General features: G+C 37.3%; 1 protein-coding gene across 9 annotated transcripts in view; it reads left to right on the top strand.

Annotated features, from left to right (window-relative positions):
- Positions 1–650: 650 nt before the first annotated feature.
- Positions 651–22,914, top strand: part of LOC104089112 (uncharacterized) — a 36,726-nt gene continuing 14,462 nt past the window's right edge. The window contains exons 1-16 of one of the 9 annotated variants that reach the window (XM_070182253.1): positions 651–841; positions 2,759–2,970; positions 3,044–3,125; positions 3,212–3,289; positions 3,399–3,458; positions 3,545–3,649; positions 3,927–4,037; positions 5,427–5,468; positions 8,821–8,934; positions 9,100–9,284; positions 14,990–15,123; positions 15,195–15,304; positions 15,414–15,456; positions 15,607–15,698; positions 17,027–17,075; positions 17,184–17,258. In XM_070182253.1, the coding sequence (XP_070038354.1) occupies positions 2,894–2,970; positions 3,044–3,125; positions 3,212–3,289; positions 3,399–3,458; positions 3,545–3,649; positions 3,927–4,037; positions 5,427–5,468; positions 8,821–8,934; positions 9,100–9,284; positions 14,990–15,123; positions 15,195–15,304; positions 15,414–15,456; positions 15,607–15,698; positions 17,027–17,075; positions 17,184–17,258 (1,357 nt within the window). In that variant the 5' untranslated portion in view covers positions 651–841; positions 2,759–2,893. The other 8 variants (XM_070182254.1, XM_070182249.1, XM_070182248.1 and 5 more) reach the window with 8 other exon arrangements.

Here is a 22,914-nt window from a genome sequence, read left to right as displayed (position 1 = left end):
GCTGGAAAATATATTCTTAAAAATATATTTTTACATAAATGAGGCTTTTGCGTTTGATTGTGAGAAAATTCTTTTTTTTTAAAGAATTTATTTTAACCAAAATGAGAAAAAATGACTTCCTTCATATTTGGGCATAAGTCATTTTTCTTTACAATTACTATTTTAATTCTTAACTTATTATTGTTGATTTTAATTTCTCCATGTTATCTCAATTCTCAATTTTTCTTCATATTATTACTAAAATCAACACTAACATTATTATCAGTATCAAATACTCAATTATTCCATAAGAACCCTATTCAATTTGTTAATATTTTTATCAATCTTCAATAAAATAACTTTTAAAAAAAATATTTTCTATTCTCCAACCAAGCACCATAAAATATTTTCTAAAAAATATTTTTCAAAAAGTAAGTATTCTTTTATAAATATTTTCTATCCCAACCAAACACATTTTAAAATAAATAATTATTTTCCTTTATTAATCTTTGGATTTTTGTTTTTCATTAATTATTCTAGTATTAATTATTCCATTTTCAAGACCGGTTTTTGTCAAACAAGAGAAATGAAAAGCGGGTCTATTAGAATCCAAAAAAATAAAAGAGAAAAGAAAGAAAAAGGGGGTCTCATGTTCACACGGTCTCTATTTCTTCATGTGATTTTGGATTACTTAAAACTTTTTTCCAACGACCCACATTTTGACTTTTTGGAGAATTAAAACGTTTTGCACCTTCTTCTCTCTTTCATTCCCAATTTTTCTTCATATTTTTTTCCTAAAGTGATTGATCTGAGATTCAAAGCCTTTCTATTCTTGACGACGTATTCTTCTACATAAGAAAAGGTAACCTTTCCAGATTGCAATTTTCAATTTGTTGTGATTTATTAATGCATATGTAAAGGGATTTTGATTGTTATTTGTTGTTAATTCTGCATGAATTTTTGGTCGAGCTTACTTGTATATACCCATTTCAATGCTTTTGCTAATAATTCTCTTAGTTTGTGCCAGTTTCTTAAATCTTCAGTGAGTTTTTTTCTCTGCTTTTGTTTAGATTTTTTTTCTTTCTTTCTGATTTAAAGCAGCAAAAGGGTCTGTGATAAAAGTTACTACTAAGATGTGATAATCAAAGCTTCAGTTTTTTCCTAACAATTAACATGAATTTGGTAAGTATAACTCATATGCATAGTTGTAAGCAACCGAGAATTCGGTGGTGGGCATTAAAGGGTGCTAACTAGTTAGCGGTTTAAGAAAAATTATGAGAGGAAGGAACATGAGATTTAGATGGGGGAGGGGTAGATATCCTGTGGAAGGAAATATTAGTTTGCAATTAAAAAAGTAGCAAGTGAAGTGATCGAGGTGTGTCTAAAGGTTAAGGACCTCGACCACCAGAATCCTGGTGGTGGAATGAGGAGGTGCTATGAGTTTATTAAAACTAAAAGAGAGTGCTATAGGAAATTACCAGAAACAGAAGATGGAGTAGTCTTTGAAGAGTATAAGAGAGCTAAGAGGGAGCTAAGAAAACGATCAATAAAACTCGAGGAGAAATCCTCGATGACTTGTAACAAAAGTTAGGGAGACCAATGAGATATGGAGAGGCTATTTTGATCAATTGTTCAATACATACATCTGTACATGATAGAAGCTTTAGTTACACTCATAGAATTGTAAAGGGTGCCATGAAAAATATGAAGATTACAAAAACTTGTAGTCCAGATGGTATCTTCATAGAGGTTAGGAAATATCTTGGAATAGGGTGGTTTACCAAGCTGTTGAATGCAGTGGAATGATGCTCGACGAGTGGAGGAGTACGTTGATCTCAATTTATAATAACAAAGGAGATATTGAAAGTTTTGCCAACTGTCGTGGAATTAAACATGAGTCATACGATGAAACTTTGGGAAAGAGTGGTAGAGCGTACATTTAGCGACACTACAAGAGTGAATAAGAATCAGTTTGGTTTTATGCCCAGTAGATCTACAATGAGAGCTATATTTTTGCTAAGAAGACTGATGAAAATTTATCGCGAGAGGAAAAAAGATCTGCAAATGGTGTTCATTAACTTGGAGAAAGCATATAATAGAATACCAAGAAAGGTCTTTTGGTGGGTGTTGGAGAAGAAATTAATTCATGTTAAATATATAAATATCACAAAAAACATGTATGAAAGAGCCGTCACTAGTGTTCCATAAAGAAAATAAAAATGAACAGCTGTTCTATTAATCTTTCTCTTTTTTCTCTTTCTGAAAATAGGATTGCATTTTTATCCTTGGGAACATCTGTGGATCAACTGTGCTCAATCTTTACTTTGACAAATATATTGCTGTCTTTAAAATCTTCCTCCGGCTGTTACTGTTTTTAGTCCCCTTTGACGAAGCCTTGCTGATTGCTTGATCTGTTTATTATTCGTGTCCTAGCTACCTTCGGGGTTGCCCAGTTGGTTTGGAGGGCGGTCATCCATACGGATGACCTGGGATCGAATCCCCCTCAATGCCTTCTGGGTTGAGCCTGTCGCACATGGCTTGCCTAGTGCGGTTTACCTCCCCTGTGTGGTTTGCAGGCTATTACACAGGGGGAGGTTTACCCGGTGCGCACCAAGTGTAGCGGCTGCGGGTTTCCCTCTTATCAAATTATTCGTGTCCTAGCTGCTATTGATAAAGTGATTGCTGCTTTTGCCTTATTTCTTTTCAACCTATCATATTTCTCAGTTATGTATTCTTTAGCTTGGTTGCTGACTTTTATAGCTTGCTAATATGTTGCTAGTCCTTTTTGGAAGAGGAAGAGCTGAAGCATTTTGTGAATCATAATAGCTTGTAATATGCAAGGAACTGGCCGATAATGTTGGACCTAATTGACTACTTTTCATTGGACTTCTTCTTGTGAGAGGAGTTGACTAACATGATTCCCACTAATAGCTCTATTAATGGGCAGAAAGATGTAAGAGTTCAGGGACAAAGCTCTAATTTGGCAAGCAGGTAATCATTGAGCTAGATTATGTTGGAAATTGTAGGTCGAGTGTGTATGTCTGTTAATTCATCTCAGTTGCAGACATGATTTTGGGATGACTTCTCTACCAAGCAATTTGATGGGAAATGACACCATCAGCGACTCTCAGGATCATGAAGCTATGGTAGCGTTTCACTTTTTTTTACAGAATATAACTTACAGTATGAAGGGAGACTATGTTATGCTAATGTTGAATAAATCTGTGATCAGGAGCTATATTCACGTGCTAAAGCAAAACAGGAAGAAATTCTATATCTTCGGGAACAGATTGCTCTTGCCAGTGTTCGGGTGTGCCATTTTTTCTTAGCCTTTGCTCATTTTCTTTTTGCTTAAGAGATAATACACTCTATTGTTCAACTTGTACCTTAAGCACATTGCATTGTTACCATGTTATTAGGAATCACAGCTCTTGAATGAGAAGTATGGACTTGAGAAGAAATTTTCTGAACTACGCATGGTTTGTCTTTCTTGTCTGACTGAAATTACTTGTTTAATCTTTTTGTTCTATACATTCTTGTAGTGTTGTTATTTTTGCACTTGTAGGCGCTAGATGAGAAGCAAAGTGAAGCAATAATGTCTGCCTCAAACGAACTGGCCCGCAGGAAAGGTGATCTTGAAGAAAATTTAAGATTAGTCAACGAGTTAAAGGTAAGCACTAGAGTTGACTGTGAATACCTGGTACTTTTTTGGGTGTATAAGCCTCAGTCTTTGAAAATATTTTTGCACTTGTTGTTCTTGATTTAACTGCAGAATATTGGTTTCTTCTTTGAGAAAGATATTTCTTGGAAGAACTGTATATACAGCTAAACCAACTAGCTTGGGATTGAGGCATAGTAGTGTAGTAGTAGTTGTTTGTTGTTTTATCCTCTATCTGCATATCTCTCTAGGATTTTGTTTATTGAAAGACTTATTCTTTTTTTTTCAGGATACAGAGAATGACAGATATATTTTTATGTCATCCATGCTTGGATTATTGGCTGAATATGGCATCTTTCCTCGTGTGGCTAATGCCTCTAGTCTGACCAACAATGTGAAGGTACTGACCGCATAGGACTAGAGTAGTTTTTTAATAAGAAAGTATTTTATGTGTCTCTCTCGATCTAATTGTTTACAGTCCATGAGGTATTTAATAATCTCTGAGGAGTTAAAAGATCCGGCATGCTTTTCATGTATTAGTGCTTCAAACTCATCATTGACGTGCAGATTATGTGGATCTGTAGTTTCTTATGAGTTTCTTCTTCTTTTCCTTGTTCGTTAAAAAGCTTGTTCAAATCTTTAATATGGTCCCTTGCTTAATGTCTTCTCTGTTATTCTAACATGGATTATATTCACATTGAGCATCTTGACCAGCCACTAGACATTAAATTAAAGGCTATATGTTGAAGAAAATATATCTAATTGCTACACATTATTTCTCTGTGACAAGTTTTAACAATGTCAATTTAATTGCTCTTCTGTATCGTGATAGGCAAAATATATTAAATTGCTAGTTTTGCAAAGTTGGTTATTTGATGATGCCGGAACTATTTTCATCTGGCCTGACTAAAGTAGAAACGTATGGCACATGGTACAATACTTGTATCAGACATATTGCTCTGGCCGGTCAAAAATTGCTTTGGCAAGAGTACTGCCCACAAAAATGTTGTCATTTTACTAATCCGGAGAAATTCATTTAACAGTCATAGTGGCAATAAACGCTACAACATATCTAATTCCAAAAGCATTCCTTAAAACTTCCATCATCATTCTTTTGTTGTATATCATGCTTGGCATGCTAATAATACTGCCATGTGGATGTTGATGGTATCATTACTGGAGTTCTTATGCCAGACTAATCTGAAGGCCTGAATGAATGCCGTTATTCTCAAGTTTTGCTTTTCGGTGTTGTGAGGAAAACTAGACTTGTATGATCGGAAATCTTTTTTGCTTCTGTGCTGTTAAATTCTGCCTGATTCAGAATTTAATGTTAAATAAAACAAACGAGCTTGTTATACTATAGAGGTGCGCACAAGCTGGCTCGGTCACCATCGTCATATAAAAAGAAAAAAAGAAATACTATAGAGGTATCTGGTGGTTGCAAAATCTACAAAAGAATCAATCATTCAACTATGCCTTAATCCCAACTAGTTGAGAAAAGCTTTATAAATCCTTTGTATCCAGTATGCTATTATCATTATTCAGAGGATCATCATAATTAGACGTTGAGGAAAGCTTTATGAATCCTTTGTGTCCGATCCTTTCTAGTCAATATTTAAAGGATCATTATTTTATTGTTAGACGAAATTAGACAAACTTCTCCTTTTCCTTTCACTTTGAATCTAGTCTTATAGGCTATAGCATTAATGAATATTGTACTTGGTGCATTGTAGTCTTCCTTCCAGGGTACCACATCTGATCCAGCTTTGCTCTTCTTAATCTTTTGCAGCACTTACACGATCAACTGGAGATGAAGATCAGAACTTCACATGTAAGGTTTTGACATTGTATGACTCATTTACAATCTTATCAGTTATGATTGTATTTACGAACAAGATAGAGAGCACAGCCTTTTCCACTAAGCTATATACTTTTTTTTTCTTTTGGCAAATTGCGGGATGTTTACCTCAGTAGGCTATCAGAATACTCTAAATGCAAAGAAAGCATTATACTGTTTCTTTTGGAAATTGCGCTTGTTGTTTATTTCAGTAGACTATCAGATTACTGTAAATGCAGGTGACCAGCATCACCAATTCAAGTTTGAGGAACCTTTTATGTACTCAGTTCCAGAGCTGAGATATCTAAGAACATACATTAGAAAGGAAATAAAAAGCAATTGGGTTTTTTTTTTTTTTGGGGGGGGGGGGGGGGGAGGAGGAAGGTAGGGGAAGAAAGAGCTTCATATGTTCGAACCTTTTTAGAATTTTGGTGTGAGAGACGAGATTTTTAAAGTTGCATTTAAGGAAGTGATCTTTACACTTAGATCCAATGAACTGCGAATGTCATATTATCCTAGTCGGAGGCGGGCCTTGAGATAATAAAAGAAGGAAATGTTCTCTATTGATGATTTTATTTTGGAATAAAGTACACCTATTTTTAGGTGTGAAACACATGAGTATGAATGTGATCTTTAAAAAGTGGTGTATTTATGCATGGTAAGAGCCCAACAAGTGATTTGTGGATTAGATGGACGTCACGAGTTCGAACTCTGCCACGGAAAAAAGCCTAGTATTTAAGTAGAGAAGGGAGAAGGTAGGCCCATCATCTACCGAGTTTCGAACTGCGCGCCACTGGCCTCGGGAGTTTCTTGGTTATTAAAAAAATAAAAAAAATAAAAAAATAAAAAGTGGTGCATTTATTGCACCACTTGATTATGGTAATTGCACCATTAGCCATATTTTTAAGATAGTTGGCTAGACATAAATGCAAAGAATGAGCAGCATCATGATTTCAGGTTTGAGGAACCTTTTTATGTACTCAGTTCCAGAGCTAAGATATCTAAGAACATACATTTGAAAGGAAATATAAAGTGTGGGAGATTTACAAAATCTGAATATATCCCTTGACCACAAATCTAGCTTTTAGGCGATCAACCTTCCCATTAATTCCTACACTTACAAATAAATACCCATCGACATCCTATAGTTGTTTTGCCATTTTGTAAAATTACTTATCTCCCAAGTACAATAATCATGAATTACAGTGATGTTAACCTGGATGAGCCATTGTATCTGCCAGACTTAGGTATTTTGACAATGGATGAACTTGTAACAAAGGCATGCTCTGAGGGGTGACAAATGGTGATAACTTAAGAAATTATAAACTGGATGAAGGATGCAAGCAGTCCGAGTGCCTCTCGAGGAGCTATAGGAAGATCAAGTACATTGTTGATTGCTCGACCAAAGCAGGAATGTTGTTGGAGTAAGCAATTAGTCACTAGGTGGACTTGGTCCAGATTGTTAACAGGCGGACGATTTGGTCCAGATTGTTAACAGGCGGACGATTTGGTCCAGATCGTTTGGAGTAGGTTTTTAGTGGTGGGGGATTTGGGAGTGGCAAATTGAAACCCTAGGTTCTGGCCTATGTGGTTTTGCCCTAATTTTGATTTTGATTTTTTTGGACGTATAGAAGGAATCAAAAAGGTAACTGTAAGCAATTCAGAGGAGGGGCTAACACCCTAGCCCTGATACCATGTGAAGAATGATTTGAAAAAAAAGATATTGAAAAAAGTTTGCTTGATTGTTGTTGGATTTTGAGTAGTGTTTACTAGTATTCAGAAAAAGGAAAATAAAGTAATTCCTATTCCTCATCTTTCTCAAAAGTAATTCCTATACCTCATTACACAATTATCTAATTATTTCCATATTCTCAAGTAATGGATTCTTACCATATTTACAATTTTCTAACATTATCATTCTAAAAATGAAAATTAAGGCACGCGTAGGAAAAAACATCATTAAAATGGTGGTCAAGTTAGTACATGCTACAGTGAATAGTCACCTCAGAGAAGTGAAGAAAGAAAGTAGTAGTGAAAGTTGAAGTCGGGTACTCACCAAGCAAAATGGTGACAAATATTTGACAGTCACAAAGTTGCTGTGAAGAAAATCCAACTGTTACCAGAAACAAAACTGTTGATAAAAACACTGACAGTTAATGCACAAAAAAAAACAAAAAAAATAAAAGGTGGAGCCATAAATTCAACGTCTCTGAAAAATGCAGCGAGAGAACTAAGCTTTATTTCTTGCAAGTGCTTTGATAATACCAGTAAATATGCAAACAATGTTTTCTACTGATGACTTGATTTTGAAATACGAAGTGCACCTATTTATAGATGTTAAATACTCTTCTGAAAATCTCTAAATGTGTCTGAATTTGATTTTAACAGTGTGGTGCACTTGTTGCGCCTCTTGACTGCAATAAATTCACCGTTCGCCAAAAATAGTTGGCCAGACATAAATGTAACATTTGGTGGATTTATTATTTATCGCAATGGCTTGTCTTTTTCCATAAATAATAATTCGTTTACTGAACATGTTTCAAGTCAAATATTTGAATAGGCCTAAATTTTCGCATGCAAAAGCTTTCAGTATCTTGTCTTTGTCAAGCTGGAAGAGTGCTTTTTTAGCTACTCGTCTTGAAAAGGGAAAAGGTCATGAAAGGTTTAAGCCTTTATGTACTAACCTTTTCTTGGAAAACAATGGAGTAATCTACTGAATACATGGAAAGCCGTTCAGAATTTAATCCTCTAATCAGTGAACTGTTGGAGGTAAATACATTGAATTTCAGCATCATTGTCTATGTGCTGGTAGTGCATTCTACTTTGACAAAAGAAGAAAGTTGGGATCACCTTTGCGTTTCCCTTCCATTAATAATCAGAGATGGTTTGTTGCATTTACATGTTGTCCCTTCTCTATAAAGTGAGTGATCTTTTGTGTTTACCTATCTATGACAGATGGTTTGGTGTATTGATGTGTTGTCCCTCCAGTTTTCAAATGATAATTATTTGTTAAATCAATTAGGTCATCAACATCCCCCCCCCCCTCCGCGTCGTATGTGGCAAATTCTTTTTTGTTTATTAGCTCAAGGATGTGAAGCAACAGTGATATTTTGAAATCCAAGACCACCATCTGATTAATACCATCAATTTTGGATCCAACTCTTTTAAAAGCTTAACTCTTAAGGGGGGGAGGGGGAGCTTAATTGGGCAGGATTCCATACTGCTGTAGTACTTCCTGAGAGGCTTTGGTTATTGAGTTTGCCTTTCTGCTAAGAAGTCCAAAAGCTTCCATGTTGTAAATTCTTATTTCAAGTACAATGACAAGGAGTCAACTGTTTGTTAACAGGCAAAAATTGCACAATTAAATTCCATGGTGACACATCATGCTAGAGGTGGATCTTTTGATATGGAATCACCTCATTCTAGTTCCATAAACAATCAACTTCCAAGTGGTTCTATGGTATTGTTGACAATCAGTTTCGTCCTTTAGATGCTCGGATTAACTTCTTATTCCAACAATAAGCAATCATTTTGTTCTATCCTCATGATAAAAGAGTTGTCTCATTTTCTTTACCTTATCAAAAAAAGAGAAGAGGAAAGAGTTGTCTCATTTTCTTTCTCTCAGGGTATGCCTGAATATCCATCCTTTAAACAGTACATTGATGGAAAACATAATGAAGCAGTTGATACCAGATCAAGAGATGGGCAAGCCAGTCTACATTTACCAGCTGAAAGCTTGCGGCTCAATCATGAGATGCATCAGCAAGCAAATATTGGAAGTCATTTCGAAATCTCATCCAATACTGATAGGTCAGGCTGCAAAATTGACGAACTTTTTATGATGGCTTAGTGTTGCCTTCCATGTCTCAATTAATGTGGACATTTTTTAAATCATATAAATTAAGAAACATAGAAACACTGGTCTTTCCAACTTATTTCTGGAATTTCTGTAAATTACTCCAAGGTGACATATTTCAATAACGTATCATAAGATATCTGAATCTGCAAATTTACTTCTTTTCAACATCCTTAGGTTAAAGATGGATGCTTTTTTAATACGAAGGAAAATATATATCAGCTGCAGTCATAATTATGCTTTAACTTGTTTACCTTTAGGGAGATGTATTTGTTGTACACCGGTTTGAGGTGATAGTCCTGCTGACATTCTCAGTGTCAAAAGGTAAGAAGACAGAATGTCATGCCCTGAGTGAGATCCATGAAAAGGACTGGGGATGCGGGACTAGTAGACTTGCAACTGAACTGGAAGGTGTTAACTCAGCTTGTAATCTAGTTTATTCATTTAGCTGTCTTCCAATCTGGAAGGATGGGTCTTCATACTTGGAGAAGCTAAACTCTAAAATTTGTATTCCGTTCGAGATACTTCAGTCTCTGTCAGTGTTTTAAAAGGCGTGGGCGTAAGGTGAGGCGTTTTACATATGCCTCAGCGAGGCGTAAGCTCCGAGGCACGGGCGTAAGCCCCATAGGTATTTAATTTTTAATATTTTATAAAATAATATAATTACAGTAAATATTTATAAACAGGTAAAATTGCATAAAAAATGAAGAAAACTATAAATATGTGAAAAATATATATATAGATGTGCTTCATCCCCACAAAAAAGCTAGTCAAAACAATCTATTATACGCTACTTAGAAGCTCCAGTAACTTGAGTCGAAAAGAATAAAGTTTTCTACATGGAGGAACAAAAAGGATGACTAACCTTCGAACATTGAACTTGCTGCTATGAAGGAAAATGAAGTTCTCTTTGTATTTGTAAAAAACAAAATTGAATCTTCGTTGCTTTTGGGAAATATTAACAGACTAGCGGAAAAGATAAAGAATTGAGAAAGACCATGAATTGGGGCTTCAATCAATAAAAAAGGTCTTGACTTTTAAATTTAATACATTTCAGTTCCTTTTTAAAACTTTTGAGTAATTGCCAAGCTGAATTTTGAGAATTTGGGTATTATATAAAGTACTTATTCAACAAATTTTGTTTTAATTTGAAAAACTCTCTGGGGCTTACGCCTCACTAAAAAAAATGTCTCAAACGCCCGGGTGTATACCTCTTGAGACTTTCGCTCCACATCATCGCCTCGGGGCGTTTTTGGTACGTGTCGCCCCGAAAACACCTTTTAAAACACTGGTCTCTGTCTCTAAACTTTGTATCCTTTTGAGATACTTCAATCTCTGTCTTAGTGTGTACTATAAAAGTCATGGGCTAATTAGAAAAACAAGATGTTGCAGAGGATTTGAATTCATGTCCTCAAGTTTAAGAGCCTTGTGCAGTACCAAACTGTCTACTCTGCGCCAAAGATAAGAGCTGAAAACTAATAGATAAACAAGGGCTAGACAAAAAATGAAGCCACAAAAGTCCATCATCTTTGGTAATCATGGTCTACATTCATTTACAAGGACAAGGGTATCATCTCCACAAAAAACTAGTCAAAACAATCTATTATACGCTACTTAGAAGCTCAAGTAACTTGAGTCGAAAAGAATAAAGTTTTCTACATGGAGGAACAAAAAGGATGACTAACCTTCAATTTGAACATTGAACTTGCTGCTATGAAGGAAAATAAAGTTCTCTATGTATTTGTAAAAAAACAAATTGAATATTCGTTGCTTTTGGGAAATATTAACAGACTAGCGAAAAAGATAAAGAATTGGGAAAAACCATGAATTGGGGCTTCAATCAATAAAAAAAGTCTTAACTTTTAAATTTAATACATTTCAGTTCCTTTTTAAAACTTTTGAGTAATTGCCAAGCTGAATTTTGAGAATTTGGGTATTATATAAAAGACTTATTCAACAAATTTTGTTTTAATTTGAAAAACTCTCTGGGGCTTACGCCTCACTAAAAAAAGCGTCTCAAACGCCCAGGCGTACGCCTCTTGAGACTTTCGCTCCACACCATCGCCTCGGGACGTTTTTGGTGCGCCTCGCCCCGAAAACGCCTTTTAAAACACTGGTCTCTGTCTCTAAACTTTGTATCCTTTTGAGATACTTCACTCTCTGTCTTAGTGTGTACTATAAAAATCATGGGCTAATTAGAAAAACAAGATGTTGCAGAGGATTTGAATTCATGCCCTCAAGTTGATGAGCCTTGTGCAGTACCAAACTGTCTACTCTGCGCCAAAGATAAGAGCTGAAAACTAATAGATAAACAAGGGCTAGACAAAAAATGAAGCGACAAAAGTCCATCATCTGTGGTAATCATGATCTACATTCATTTACAAGGACAAGGGTATCTGTTTTTACGTGAGTAAATGGTCCTTCTAATGCATAATACCTCTGCAGTATCATGGACCTGTCTTTCAAGGATGCCATCTTGAAGACCAAAAGAGAGGTTCCGCCATAAGGAGGATATATTAGCCTAAGTTGTGCGGACTCTTCATTTTTGATGTCGAGTCTTGACACGGCACTGGAACGAGTGCGGGTGCAGAATACGTTTGGGTCAACCAACTTCGAATACTTTGACCGGAGTTCATGGACAAATTTGGGGGAATCATTGAGATTTTGATTTCTCGAAATAAAAGATAAAACATATTTAAGACATGGGAAATGGCATACTTTCAATATACATATAAGTTTTTCTACAATATAATGTAAGTTTTACAATTTAAGACATGGAGAATGAAAGATTATACATGTAAGTTTTTCCCAGAATCTCTCTCAAAATTTAGAATATCTTTATAGCTCTACTTTTTATAATTTTGAATTTTTCTAGCTGAATCCCAGCATCCGTATCCATACCTAGATCCACACCCTCGAATCTTAAAATTTGGATTTTGCCAAATTCGACTCTCGGATCCGTTCTCGTGTCGGATACCCGCACTTACGTCTGAGCAACTTAGATATTAGCTATGATTTGTATATGTCTCCTTGTAGGTCCTTCTGTACTTTCGTTTGGGACAAACATTAAACTAAAATTTTCAAAAACTCTATATCTTCTTCTCTACTAAAAGGGACCAGCTTAACAATAACTTTTAACTGTTCTATGCATATCTAATTAATATTGCTCATACCAAACAACTAGGGTGCAACAACTCTTTTTCTGCCACATGGTTGCATGAGGTGGTTAAAAGTTTGGCGAAATACATAAATGACCCTTTTAAGTTGTCCCCAACGATCATACAAACACTTCAATTGACCCATTTACCATTTAGACACTTCAAGTGGCTATTAAGTGTATCAAGTAAACCCTCGAGTGCAGCAGACCATGTGCGTGAGTTACACTTGCCAATGACGTGTCAAATGAACCAATTAAAAAATGCCACATATCATTTGCAATAAAAAATTTGACACGCGTAATATACAAAAAAAAAAAGACATTGAAAGAAAAATACTTCTTCCTTGCTTTGAGCTAGACCAACGCCCTTCCTGGCCCCCCCCCCCCCCGCCCAAAAACAAAAAATATTCTTCCTTCTTCTGCTCCCTCTCCCCCTCACCTCCTTTCACTTATGTCTTCCCAAATACAAAACCATCAACCCATCTTCTTCCGTCATCTCTTCCCAAAAATAGAACCCCCAACCCTCCTTTCACTTATGTCTTCCACCTAATCGTCGTGCCTTTCTCTATCCGAAGATTACCGGACCGAATCTCGATTTGGAGGTTCCGGATCTTCTTGAACTTGTGCAGGATTTGGGCGGGCGAGTTTTGAGATCGGGTCGGGTCCGAAGAGGCTTGCTCTGGGAAACGAAGTGGTGAAGGAATTTGATGATGGATCTGAGTAAGGCAATGAAGGAGTCGTCGTAGCGAATCTGCTAGAGGGACCAAAGAGTTGCACCGTTTGGAAACGGCACGACACCAGATTAGGGCTTTGATGTCGGATATTTGATTGAAAATCAGGTGTATAAGCAGGACTGGTATCCGATCAAACTCTTTGGAGTTATCCAACTCGAGCTTCATTAGCCAGTTATAAAATTATTTTTCTTCTGAAAACAAGAAAGAAAAGTTTGATATAAAACCTCATGCGCCCAAATGCAACTAAAATACACGTAACTTGCCATGTCAACGTGAGGTGTCTACTTGATACACTTAATAGCCACTTGAAGTGTCTAAATGGTAAATGGGTCAATTGAAGTGTTTGTCTGATCGTTGAGGACAACTTAAAGGGGCCGTTTATGTAAAGTTTTATATGCATATGAGTGCATTAAAGAGCTATCTTTGTTAGTTTTCCTGCTCATCCTCAAATCATCTCCAACAAGGAAAACCTCCCTTTTGTTCCAAGTAAAAAAATAAAAAAATAAAAAATAAAAGAATTATTTGCTTACCAGAGCGATCTCTCTTCCAATCTAGGTCGTTTTTGCTCCAGATTGTGGCTCCTTTTTAGTAGAGAGATGGTATTTTGTAGCCTTAGCTGATTAAAAGTAGCTTATACGCATCAAATGCTAAAAAGCACCACATGATTTACAGATAATCAGTTACGTGTTGGGATAGAAGTGTTGAAGCTGATATTAAGCAGTTAATGTGTTTGGTAAAAAAGTTGTTGATAAGCACTTTTTCTGTTAAAACGTCTGAGATGTTCTTAAAGCTATTTACAAATAATATAAATTTAAAAGTATTTTTACATAAAAAGAGCGAATGACGGGAATAGAACAGAGAGATAATTAAAAGTTATATTTTAGGAAGTATTTCAGAGATCATAAAGATATTAGGGACAAAATCATGAAAAGGCTTGGTCAAACCAAAAGTGCTTATAAGCTGTAAAACCCAAATTGGGGGTGACCAACTTATGGCTTTTGGCTAATTTTGGCTTAAAAGCACTTTTGATGTTTACAAAATGCGTAGATAAGCCAATAAATGATTATAAACTAAGTTGACCAGCTTATAATCTTAGCCAAACAACCTCTTAGTGATCACATGAAAAGAGCCAACTTCTCTGCAAAATCATAATTAGTCTCCCTCCAGTTCTAAAGTATCTGAAAGAATTAAGTCACATGGTCTATTTTCCAATCTTGACACAGGCTTTGTGAAACCTGGTGGCCTGAACATCTGACCAGTATCCATCTTGGTCACCAAGGGGTCCTTATGCTCTTGGAGCAGTTATTTAAGTGGTGGACATTGGTGTGAGCGTAGCATCATGGGACCATCAGTGTTTCCTAAATTTCATTCTTCTGCTTTCATCTATGAGGAAGAAGATAATTTTTAAATGTATTCATCCCTTCCTAACAATCTCCACATAGAGGGTCTGCTTTCTTATTGCCTATTGAATTTCCTTATATACCCCATACTTGCAAGTGATGACCCTGTGCTGCTATTCCTTGATTACTGCTTGCCCCAGAATAAATGGCATGTGAATCTAGAGGCGTCCAGGTACCAGTTTCCCCATCCCCACCTATTAGATACTACCCAGTCAACCTCTCACTTTAAAGGTCTATGATTGAAGTGAACAAGCTGGGATGAACTTTAGTTGACCAATGGTTAAGCTAGTGTTGATGAGTTTGTGACCGAGTATTTTCTATTACTAGAGTTTGCAATTTATTTTGGCTCTGACAATTTGAGACTGCAGGGATGTTCCCTTTCCCAGTAAAGATAACTTGTTTGATAGAAATGGGGTGAATGAGAGATTTGAGGAGAGCACCGATGAAAACCGTCATAATCCTCGTATGGGAAATGAGATGGGTGGTTCTATTAGTTCAGAAGGTAACATATTTGTTTGTCTTTAAGGTTGGTGCATAGACTTGTATGGCTCCTAATGGGAAGTTCTATCACAGGGGAAAGTCCTGGAATAGAAAATTTTCAAATAATCGGAGAAGCTAAACCAGGATGCAGAATTTTGGGTTGTGGGTTTCCTGTACGTGGAACTTCTCTTTGTATGTTCCAGGTAATATATGTTTAATTACAATATGGTATGCAATTTTAATCCTTAAGGGAGCTTTACACGCTGATGCCTAAAGTATTGTTTTTCCCAATCTTTCGTTTCCAAATGTCAGTGGGTCCGTCATTATCCTGATGGTACAAGGCAGTATATTGAGGGTAAGTCTAAACCTTTATGCAGAGGTTCTCAAGGCTCTTTGTCATTATTTATTTTATGTCTTAGTGTACAACAATAAATAGATTGCCTTAAACACCACCACTGTTTAGCTTTAACATCTACTTTTGACTGTCGTCTTTCATAATCTTCAGGTGCCACAAATCCTGAATATGTAGTTACTGCTGATGACATTGATAAACTTATAGCTGTTGAATGCATACCGATGGATGACCAGGGACATCAGGTAGTTGATCTTGCTCTCCCTATCCTTAAATTTTATTCTACTTTGATTTATACTAACAAGAAATTGTGTGCTACCAATTAAAGTGGGGAAATAATGCAACCTCCTTGCTATAAAATATATGTATCTTTAGGAAATACTTGACTTTTGAAACTGCTTGTTCCGCAGATTTCAAGTCGCTTTGAATTTCAAATTAATTAATAAACCTATCCAAAGAAGAGTAAAAAAGAAAGCCCTGTGTGTCTATACTAAAGAATCCATGAATTCTAGTAGGGTTTCACTATCATCTATCCAATCCTGTTTACACCCAAAAGATATCAACAAAATGCAGTCTGATTTGATCTTCAAGAATGGATTCTCCTGTCCTTCAAAGCATCTCCTATTTCTCTCTTTCTGTATGCACCACCTAGTAGCTGTCAGTATTGTATTCCCATCCGTCTTCATTTGGTTTGACAGTCCCTTTTTATTCCAGCATGACAGTAACTCAGTGGTAGATCTTGGCTTCACCTTTTTATTTCCCAAAATGTTCAAAAATAATTGCCACAACTGTGCATTGTAGGAATAGATGATTGATAGTTTCTGCCTCCTCTTTACACATATAGCACTTTTAACTATCTGGAATCCCTTTCTTTGTAAATTGTCCTGAGTCAAACAAGCTTTTTAGCCACCAATCACTCAAAACAACTAACTTTCATAGGAGCTTTTGACTTTCAGATTTGCTTCCAGGGACCAATAAGCAACTGATTTACTTCTTTCATGAATATGTTGTAACATGTCTTGACAGTATTATTCCCTTTGTTGTGGCCTCTACATATCAAACGGTCTTCATTAGTGTTAGGCATGCAGACACAGGTAGTATACTGAAGAATTCATTTATCTCATTTAGCTCCTAGTCGTTTATGTCTCCTCTGAATTTTATATTCCAGCTATTGTCTTCCCAACTTGTGCTACTGTGAATTCTTTGTCAAGTACCAAAGAATTGATCTACTCTTTTCATTAGGATTACCTGAATGAACATGCCAGCAGAGTTGATCTATTTTGTTTTACAGTGCATCTTTGTCTTTTAAGACCTAAAATTGACATGACCAGAGATTCTACAATAACATAATCTAATAAAAATTTAACCATACTTCAAATTATTAAGCCGTTAATTTTGATTTTGTGTCTTTTGTTGAGCATCCTGTCTATTTGGTCATTGCTAATTCAAAGATGATCTTGTTATGGATCTTAATCGTTTTCTATCTATTCTTCTTAGTTTTGTGTGTTCGTACAATAATTTTTTAATGCATATTATCTTGTAGATTTTTTGTGCTAATATTTGGTATTGTCAGGGGGAACTTGTCAGACTTTTTGCCAATGATCAAAACAAAATAACATGTGGTAATTAGCTTTCACTGTCAAATATGTGATTCAGTTGTCCACTTTCAAAAGCAGCTTTCTCTTGTTGCTTGCTGCAACTCCTTTTGATGAGTGGTTTGATATTTGCAGACCCAGACATGCAATCAGAGATAGATACCCATATTTCTGAAGGCCAGGCCACGTTTAATGTTCTAATGCTTGTAGGTTGATCTTATGCAAATGTACTTACATGCCTTTTTTATTTATTCCAAATTTTCCTTTACAAATTGTTGCAGAATGATGCTCAAGAATTAACTTTGTGGGATTCCTGTGCTTTAAAATGGTTTTTGATAGAGAACAACATACTAAATTAGTTTTATTAAATCAAGTAAGGTTAACATCAAATTAAATTAGTAGAATAAGGTACTTCATTAATTATCAACACCAAGAAAGTGGTCATGAGAATGTACGTGAAAATTTACAAATTGCCTCTTTGTGGATAACTGGAAATGTAGGGAATTGATAAGGTCTTGTATCTGATCCATATCACTTATAGCCACTTGCTAACTATGAGAACAAAGACTAAGGGCAAAAATACTTTAGCTGGTGCACTGGTCTTCTTTCACCATCAATCTGCTATTCTTCTCTCCATAACACTCAGAGTATGTGTTGAGTTGTCTTACATCGGAGGGATTTGAGGTCCTTGGTCTCCTTATATGGTCTTGGGCAATCCTCACCTCATAAGCTAGCTTTTGGGGTTGAGTTAGGCCCTGTTAGTTTATAGATATGTGTAGTGTAGTCTTGTCCTACATTGGAAGAGGAGTAATATCTCTTTGTAGTGTATAGCTATAAATAGAGACCTCTTGTATTGTATTTATCATCCAATATCAATAACATATTTCTCCCGTGCCTTCTCACATGGTATCAGAGCATTAGTGAGAAAAGATCGCTGTGCGTCATTCCAGCGTTAACCGGGAAGAAAGAACTTAGTCATCGTGTAATTTTTCCAGTGACCCAAGGCTTGTCTAAGTGAAAGTCACTTACTGTCGGTGTTGTGCTAAAACCAACACCACCACGAGGTAGATCACCCTCCGACTACCAACCCCTGAAATTTTATCCGGCAGAAAAGCCGCCACGCTCCTCCACGCGCCGGCAACAACTTTTCCGGCGAGGGTTCCGACCACTTTTCGGCCATTTTTTCGCGAAGCTTCTTCATGACAGTGTGGTCTTTGAAAATAATTCTTCAGGACAGCTTGCTCGCAAAGGAATTCCGAGTCTATCCATCCTGGTTACAACAAATTCCGACAACTTTGGAATTTTCCGGCGAGCTACAATGATTGTCTTCCTTCTACAACTTGTCCTGTTACTGATTCACCAGATTTATTACATAAACGGTTGGGACATCCCAGTTTGTCAAAACTTCAGAAAATGGTATCTGGTTTATCTCACTTGTCAGCTCTAGAGTGTGAGTCATGTCAGCTCGGTAAGCATACCCGCTCCCATTTCCCTCGGCGTCTTGATAATCGAGCAGAGTCACCTTTTACTTTAGTCCATTTAGATGTTTGGGGTCCTAGTCGGGTCAGTTCTACCTTAGGATTCCGCTACTTTGTCAGTTTCATTGATGATTATTCCAGGTGCACTTGGATATTTTTGATAAAAAATCGATCTGAGCTGTTTTCTATTTTCCAGACCTTCCACGCTGAAATTCAAAATCAATTTGGGGTTTCTATTCGCACATTTCGTAGTGATAATGCCCGAGAGTATTTGTCTTCCCCATTTCAGCAGTTTATGAAATCTCATGGGATTATTCATCAAACATCTTGTCCGTACACATCTCAACAAAATGGGGTAGCTGAAAGAAAGAATAGACATCTTATTGAAACTGCTCGTACCCTACTCATACAATCTCATGCTCCGTTGCGTTTTTGGGGGATGCCGTTCTTACATCTTGCTATCTTATTAATCGTATGCCATCTTCAGCTATCCAGAACCAAGTTCCATTCTCTGTCATGTTTTCCCATTTACCTTTGTTCTCTCTTCCACCCCGTATCTTTGGAAGCACTTGTTTTATCCATAACCTTACTCCAGGAACAGATAAGTTAGCTCCTCGTGCTCTTAAGTGCGTATTTCTGGGTTTCTCGAGAACGCAAAAGGGGTATCGATGCTACTCTCCTGACCTCCAACGGTACCTTATGTCCGCTGATATTACCTTCTTTGAAACCCAATCATACTTCACAGGTTCGGGTCATCACTTAGATATTTCTGAGGTACTACCAGTTTCATCTTTTGGAGATTCAGTCACTCCAGCTCCACCACCTACAACTCCAGTTATAGCTTCACCACCTATAGCTCCTGTTGTAGCTCTACCACCTATAGCTCCAGTTCCACCACCTACAGCTCCGGTTGTAGCTCCACCACCTATAGCTCCAGTTCCTCCATATAATCCAGTTCAACCTTCTGCAACTCCACCACTCTTGACTTATCATCGTCCACATCCAGCATCAGGCCCAGGTGATTCACGCCCCGCATCAGATTCTGCACCTACTGCAGACTTGTCTCCTCTTAGTCAACCAATTGCACTCCGCAAAGGTGTACGATCCACACTTAATCCTAATCCCCACTATGTCGGTTTAAGTTATCATCGTCTGTCGTCACCACATTATGCTTTTATATCTTCTTTGTCCACTGTTTCTATCCCTAAGTCTACAGGTGAGGCACTATCTCATCCAGGATGGCGACATGCTATGATTGACGAGATGTCTGCTTTACATGCGAGTGACACTTGGGAGCTTGTTCCTCTTCCTGCAGGTAAGTCTATTGTTGGTTGTCGTTGGGTTTATGCAGTCAAAGTCGGCCCGGATGGCCAGGTTGATCGGCTTAAGGCTCGTCTTGTTGCAAAAGGATATACTCAGATTTTTGGGCTTGATTATAGTGATACTTTCTCTCCCGTGGCTAAAGTAGCATCTGTTCGTCTCTTTTTGTCCATGGCTGCTGTACGTCATTGGCCTCTTTATCAGTTAGACATTAAGAATGCTTTTCTCCACGATGATCTTGAGGAAGAAGTTTATATGGAGCAACCACCTTGTTTTGTTGCTCAGGGGGAGTTTAATGGTTGTGTGTGCAGATTGCGCAGGTCACTATATGTTTTGAAACAGTCCCTCGAGCTTGGTTTGGTAAGTTCAGCACAATTATTCAGGAGTTCGGCATGACTCGTAGTGAGGCTGATCACTCTGTGTTTTATCGGCATTCTACTCCTAATCTGTGTATTTATCTAGTGGTTTATGTTGATGATATTGTTATTACTGGTAATGATCAGGATGGTATTACTAATCTGAAGCAACATCTCTTTCAGCATTTCCAGACTAAGGATCTGGGCAGATTGAAGTATTTTCTAGGTATTGAGGTCGCTCAGTCTAGCTCAAGTATTGTTATTTCACAGCGGAAGTATGCCTTAGACATTCTTGAGGAGACTGGAATGATGGGTTGCAGACCTATTGACTCTCCTATGGATCCGAATGCTAAGCTTCTGCCTGGACAGGGGAGCCTCTTAGAGACCCTACGAGATATAGGAGGTTGGTTGGCAAATTGAATTACCATACAGTGACTAGACCTGACATTTCTTTTCCGGTGAGTGTTGTAAGTCAGTTTATAGATTCTCCCTGTGATAGTCACTGGGATGCAGTTGTTCGCATTCTTCGGTATATAAAGTCAGCTCCAGGCAAAGGATTACTATTCGAGGATCGAGGCCACGAGCAGATTGTTGGGTACACAGATGCTGATTGGGCAGGATCACCTTTTGATAGACGTTCTACGTCTGGATATTGTGTTCTAGTAGGAGGTAATTTGGTCTCGTGGAAGAGCAAGAAACAGAATGTAGTTGCTCGATCTAGCGCCGAAGCCGAATATCGGGCCATGGCTATGGCGACGTGTGAGTTAGTTTGGGTCAAGCAGTTGCTCAAGGATTTAAAGTTCGGAGAAATCAGCAAGATGGAACTAGTGTGTGATAACCAAGTTGCTTTTCATATTGCGTCAAATCCGGTGTTCCATGAGAGAACTAAACACATTGAGATCGACTGTCACTTTGTCAGAGAAAAAATACTTTCAGGAGATATTGTTACAAAGTTTATAAAGTCGAATGATCAACTAGCAGATATTTTCACTAAGTCTCTTACTGGTTCTCGTATTAGTTACATGTGTAACAAGCTCAGTACATATGATGTGTATGCACCGGCTTGAGGGGGAGTGTTAGTTTATAGATATGTATAGTGTAGTCTTGTCCCACATTGGAAGAGGAGTAATATCTCTTTGTAGTGTATAGCTATAAATAGGGACCTCTTGTATTGTATTTATCATCCAATATCAATAACATATTTTCTCCCGTACCTTCTCACAGGCCCAAGGTCCATTTATCATGGTATCAGAGCCACCAGACCCATTTCAATTATTGTTACCGATGTTGGACCCCCATTTATGTTGTCGCGTGGTGGGGGTGTTGTGTTGTCCCACATCGGAGGGATTTTGAGTTCTTTGGTCTCCTTATATGGTCTTGGGCAATCCTCACCTCATAAGCTAGCTTTTGGGGTTGAGTTAGGCCCAAGGTCCATTTATCAGTATGCATAGTGAATGGCATACCATAAGTTCCTTCTGCTTTTCTGTACCGTTGCTCCTTTCCAGCTGCAGGATGTTTTATTATTAAGTTCTCTGGTATTACCCACTTAAAGCTGAAAAGAATTAGGAACATACTCCCACCAGTTATTGATCTTGCCAATGTCTAGTGATATTCCAGCTAGTGCCTCTCTACATTGAGCCACCATTTATTGAACTGTTCGAAATTTGGACAATTTTCATCTATGAATGAGTTTTCTATTAGACTGCTAAATTTCTTTGCATTAAGACTAGATAAAACAAAACTAAAAGGCCCGTAGTTTGCTTGAACAGAAAGATGATCTGAGGCCATAGCTAAGCTATCGTTATCGAACACGTGACATATCCCGGCTAGAGAGCATTGATTTCTCTACCGGAGGAGTCTGAAATCAACGTGTAACTGCTTGGGCATTGACTGTTCCGCTGCTTGAGGAAGTATGTGAGAACCTCTATGTGACGTTCTTAAACGAGTACCTTTCCAAATTTACATGCATATGCTGGAAAAGGTTTCGTCCTAATCATTCAGCAAGATGGTAACTACACTGATAAAGGTGCACTTAGTTAGTAGAGCTAAAGTATCAATAAAATTTTAACTTCAGCTGGAAAATTAATAAGAAGAAGTTACATCTGGATTAAATGGTTTTATAAATGAGGGCATGTCTAGCTGGAGTAGGTCTCTTGTCAGTTCCTTTTGTAATCAATGTCTTCCGTCCAACTTCATCTTGGTATTGAATCATCTTTTGCTAGTTTTAGCTTTCATTATAAACTCATTTGGGCTCAATGTAGCTCAGCTGGTGTAGAGGATGGCAGTGTGATCCAGGATATACAAGTTTATGATGTGAAGGGAAAGCACTGCTGTCATTTAAAACCAATTGCCCAAATAGATGATATGTACTGAAAACCTGTATTATATTAGGTTCCGGATGTGCATTGCGAAAACTTATTAACTTCTTCTCAGGCTTAACAAGTCCCTTTAGCCAGATTCAGCAGGCAGCAAAATGAGGCTCCTCGTCTTTTATTGCTCTCGTCCTTGCGAGTTATATTCAGACGGGTTATACAAAATATTGTTTGATGACATTACTTTTTCCTGGATAGGCTCACGAGATGTTCTATTTGTCCTGTTCTTGCACCTATAGCCTCTCTCACAGTTACTGGCATTCAATTCTTCTTCTTGGACACCCTTAGGCACCAGGTGTCCTTTCTGTCAAAGGTAGTGTTGTAGAAACATTAATAGGAA

The sequence above is a fragment of the Nicotiana tomentosiformis genome, chromosome 8 (genome assembly GCF_000390325.3).
Source record: "Nicotiana tomentosiformis chromosome 8, ASM39032v3, whole genome shotgun sequence".
NCBI lineage: Eukaryota > Viridiplantae > Streptophyta > Magnoliopsida > Solanales > Solanaceae > Nicotiana > Nicotiana tomentosiformis.
Note: the sequence above shows the minus strand (reverse complement) of the source record. Positions and strands in the feature narration are given on the sequence as shown.